A 5,142-nucleotide genomic window follows, 5' to 3' on the forward strand; every position below is an offset into this window, starting at 1 on the left:
CCAGAATTTTTAAAAATTCCTGGTAGACTTTGAACAGAAGTTGAACAATACAGACGTAAGCCTAAGTCCTCCAACATCAGATCTAGCACCCTTCTAGCACTGACGAAGGGCATCTCCGACGGTAATGTCCCTCCTTTGCATCCGGCCCGAGGCTCTCCCGCTGCAGTTGCGCAGAGAAACCACCGGAGTAATGAGCCCTTTAGCGCCGACAAACGATCAGATAGTCGTTCTACATCCCTTACTAAGCCTCGGTCTACGAGTCCCAGGTTCGTGTGATGTCCTTCGTGGCTCGAGGATATGGTTCATGAGCATCCTGAAGAAGGAGGCTTTTGGTTGGACTCGAACGGCGGTCCGGGAGAGAAGGCCCTCTACCACATCTTCAGCAGCATCTACAAGTGGGTGTACAACGTCGATACATATGTTCTCATCCTTTACTATGTAAGTACAGCTTCGACAGATGTATACATCTATTTAGCAATGGGCCTTCGTTTTCTGATGTCTGTAGGGAACCTACTTTGTCTATATATCCATTCTGTGTGTGCGATGCTTCGTATAAAACTGATATGTTGGGACCAGCGGTCATTTTTAAACTGGTTGAAATCTTTGGCTGTCAGATGGCCGCCATCTTTATGACGTCATATGTAAACAAACAGACGACATTGAATATGAATCATATGATAGAACTATATGTTGGTATAGCTATTACTAAAAAAAAACACCAGGGGCACATTTAATGAGTTTGTGTACGAACTGTATATACTTATATATACATATGTATATGTACATGTTATATTGTGCTTATATGTACATTTTTGTGTACATTACTAATGTCCCATTCCAGTTTAAGCACCTAATTCTCACGATCTATTCCAGTTCATCAACGGTGCCAAATTCGTCTACGAGAACCTAGTGTACTACGGCCTGGTGGTCCCCATTCCAGGCATAGAGGTTCACCTCGGGGTGATAGACAAGCTGGACAATGATAATCAGGACGATAACCATAATGGGAGGTCACTAGAGGAAGATCAAGATGTCAGTCTGCTGGAGATCATCAAGATGGTATGGGACGTCTTTGGATAAGCTAGGTTGCATACTCTTGGAGCTGAATTGGATCTTCAAGATGGTATGGGACGTCTTTGGATAGCTAGGTTGCATACTCTTGAAGCTGAATTGGATCTTCAAGATGGTATGGGACGTCTTTGGATAACTAGGTTGCATACTCTTGGAGCTGAATTGGATCTTCAAGATGGTATGGGACGTCTTTGGAGAGCTAAGTTGCATACTCTTGGAGCTGAATTGGATCTTCAAGATGGTAAGGGACGTCTTTGGAGAGCTAGGTTGCATAACTCTTGGAGCTGAATTGGATCTTCAAGATGGTATGGGACGTCTTTGGATAGCTAGGTTGCATACTCTTGGAGCTGAATTGGATCTTCAAGATGGTATGGGACGTCTTTGGATAGCTAGGTTGCATACTCTTGGAGCTGAATTGGATCTTCAAGATGGTATGGGACGTCTTTGGATAGCTAGATTGCATTCTCTTGGAGCTGAATTGGATCTTCAAGATGGTATGGGACGTCTTTGGATAGCTAGGTTGCATACTCTTGGAGCTGAATTGGATCTTCAAGATGGTATGGGACGTCTTTGGATAGCTAGATTGCATTCTCTTGGAGCTGAATTGGATCTTCAAGATGGTATGGGACGTCTTTGGATAGCTAGGTTGCATACTCTTGGAGCTGAATTGGATCTTCAAGATGGTATGGGACGTCTTTGGATAGCTAGATTGCATACTCTTGGAGCTGAATTGGATCTTCAAGATGGTATGGGACGTCTTTGGATAGCTAGATTGCATACTCCTGGAGCTGAATTAGACCTTTGCTTATGTCCACAGAAGATGAGGACAGGATAATACTCTGCTAGGGAAAATAAGGATAAAAATGGAGCTGTTTGGATAGTTAAGAGTTTCAGTACACTTTTAATGACTCTTTGCTGATTATATAGAATCTTTTATTGTTGGACTGTTTGATTTTAGGAAAACTTGCTAATTTTCCTCTTTTTTTAAGACCATTTTGGTTTGATTAAGTTTGGTTTTTAATGTTTTAATAAAATGTTTAGCAAAATTTTTAATACCATAATACCACTTACTTTTCTTTTAACCCTGAGTTTTTACAGTTGGGGATGAACCAAGTTTGAATTTTAATGTTTTAATAAAATTTTTAATATGATTTTGAATTTCTTTTAATCCTGATTTTCTATTTTTAAATGATGAATGTGGATTCATAATAACTTCTGAAATTATGGCCTTATGTTTATAATGAATTGCAGGTGTTTTAAATGTTGCCATCACCAAATTGTTTCGGTAGGGTTGGTATGCATGGCTACCTGTCAAAGGCCCTTAATATTTTAGTTATTTATTCTGCTTATTATAACTCTATTGTCTTATTGTATTATCAAAACGACATCAAATATAACTATTATATTATAAAAAAGCAATATTACATCGGTAAATAAATATGATATCCAAAGTCAGTAGTCATAATGTAACAGCCATTCCTTATCAGGAATACCAACATTTTTCAATTATTATCGTCTGCTGTGTCAAATTTCATAGCACATTTTATTAATGGTACTTTTAGAAGCAATGATATGTCAGATATGAATTTGGTTTATCAATTTGGAGAGATAAACTTTTAATTGTCAAACATTATTTATCGTAAATAACATTTTGGGAATTAATCTTTTATTCTGTCAGTTGGCATACGTTGTTTGAACGTTGAAATATGGGAAATTTTAGTTCGTTTTGAGATTGTTTCAGATTAGAGGAAAATTTCTTAAAGACTCATTTGATAAATTAAATAATACATTGAACTACAAAATTGTTCGGTATTTAGAAGACTTAACATGAACCAAAATACATCTTGGTACGATAATAAATGAAAATATGAATGAGTATAAAGAATGGCATATATAGAAACACCATTTTACCGTCTGGAATAAGTTTCCAATTTAATACAATGAAATTTAAACCCTTCAGAGGAATATTGGGAGTTAAATGGCAGGACAGGATTATATATGAAACTATAAGAGAGATTACTCGAATTCCATATGTGGATGATATCAAATGAGGGGTAGATGGAGATGGTTTGGGCATGCTCTTCGCACTCCCCAAGAGAGATTAGTTCACCGAACGTTTAGCTAGGCTACACAAGGCACTAAAAGAGTTAAAAGACAAAGACCTACATGGCTGAGGATTACGAAGCGTGAAGTGGGAGACCATGAATGGAGAAGTATTGGTTTAAAAGCTCAAGATAGAGACGACTGGCGAAAATCTAACCGAGGCCCTTTGCGTCAATAGGCGTAGGAGGAGATGATGATATTGAAGTTTAAATTATGGCCACAAGAGGGCTTTGTTTAGAAGCAATAAGTCTGGGTAAAGAATGGTATGTACACATTCGTGAAGGGTTTTCTGGGGGAAGTGATATTTACAGTTCTGTATGATGTCCTGGAGGGTATAGGCCCTTCCACACGGAAGGTATAGGCCCTTCCACACGGATAGTATAGGCCCTTCCACACGAAAGGCATAGGACCTTCCACATGGAGGATGAAGGACAGGCACTTAACTTTGCCCGTAAGTGGCTCGCTTTGGAACAGTGTTACCAGATCAAACGGTCCAAGGCCTTAGGAACATGCAAGTGAATTTTATGACTTAGGCAGTAACTATTGCACAAGATCTTACCAAGGGTGGCGGACATGCTGAGTCATCAGCAGCCATTACCTGGCTCTCCCTGGTCCTAACGAGTGGAGAGAGGGGGGATTTTGGTCACTCTCTGAGGATGAAGGACATTTAAACCTTTGAGCAGGATATTTTGGGGACACTGAACAAAAACCATTGGACGTTTTGCGAACGTTTTAATATAAACTTAACAAGTCTTCGATTTGGAATATTCACATCAAAATAAAGTCAGACATTCATCACCGTGAATGATAAAAATTTGATGAAATTTTTTACAATAAAAATAGAAATGGTAATGTTTTGTACAATGTAAATTTGAAAAAGTTTTTATAATAGATGAATAAACACTTCTGCAATGAAAATGGGACACATTTCTGGAATGAGAAGTGTTAACTTTTCTACAATAAAGATTGTGAAGTTTTCTCTAAAAAAAAAAAAAAAAAAAAAAAAAAAAAAAAAAAAAAAAAAAAAAAAAAAAAAAAATTTGTGAAATTTATACAATAACATTTGAGACATTTATACAATAAAAATTTGAGACATTTATACAATAAAAATTTGAGACATTTATACAATAAAATTTGAGACATGTATACAATAAAATTTGGAGACATGTATACAATAAAATTTGGAGACATTTATACAATAAAATTTGAGACATTTATACAATAAAAATTTGAGACATTTATACAATAAAATTTGAGACATTTATACAATAAGAATTTGAGACATTTATACAATAAAAATTTGAGACATTTATACAATAAAAAATTGAGACATTTATACAATAAAAAATTGGAGACATTCATACAATAAAAATTTGAGACATTTATACAATAAAATTTGGTAACTTTTTAATAGTTGGAAAGTTTTCTACAATAAAAATTGGAAACGTTTCTACAATAGAAATTGGAGACAATTCTACGATAAAAATTATAAACTTCTCTACTATAAAAATTGGAGACATTTTTACAATAAAAATTGGAAACGTTTCTACAATAACAATTAGAAATTGATAGAAGCTTTTGTTCTCTTTATACAAAATATAATTTTCGTCTTTTGGTCTGATAAGCTGCTTACCCCGGACAGGAATCGAGCCTCTCCCTCTAAGGGTTGATAAAAGGGCTATAATGGACGACTGGATCCTCAGAAGACAGAAGAAGAAGAAGAAGAAGAAGAAGAAGAAAGTAGACTGAGGTGGTATGGTCATGTCATGAGAAGAGATGAACAGTATATTGGGAGGAGAGTGATGGAAATGGAGGTACAGAGAGCGAGAAGGAGAGGGAGACCAAAGCGAAGGTGGATGGACTGTATCAAGGATGACCTTCGATCAAAGGGATTAACCGGTGATGGGGTGTGGGACAGAGGTAGATGGAGAAAGCTGGCCAGAAACATCGACCCCACATAAAGAAGAA

General features: G+C 36.6%; 1 protein-coding gene across 1 annotated transcript in view; it reads left to right on the forward strand.

The window, feature by feature from the left end:
• The window catches only part of LOC137625757 (uncharacterized), a 2,227-nt gene extending 5 nt beyond the window's left edge, over positions 1-2,222 (forward strand). The window contains exons 1-2 of the mRNA XM_068356652.1: positions 1-438; positions 874-2,222. The exon at positions 1-438 is cut by the window's left edge and continues 5 nt beyond it. Coding sequence (XP_068212753.1) covers positions 1,247-1,906 — 660 coding nt within the window. The 5' untranslated portion in view covers positions 1-438; positions 874-1,246 and the 3' untranslated portion in view covers positions 1,907-2,222. The remainder of the gene's footprint in view (positions 439-873) is intronic.
• Positions 2,223-5,142: the final 2,920 nt, after the last annotated feature.

The sequence above is a fragment of the Palaemon carinicauda genome, chromosome 32 (genome assembly GCF_036898095.1).
Source record: "Palaemon carinicauda isolate YSFRI2023 chromosome 32, ASM3689809v2, whole genome shotgun sequence".
In the NCBI taxonomy this organism is placed as follows: Eukaryota; Metazoa; Arthropoda; class Malacostraca; order Decapoda; family Palaemonidae; genus Palaemon; species Palaemon carinicauda.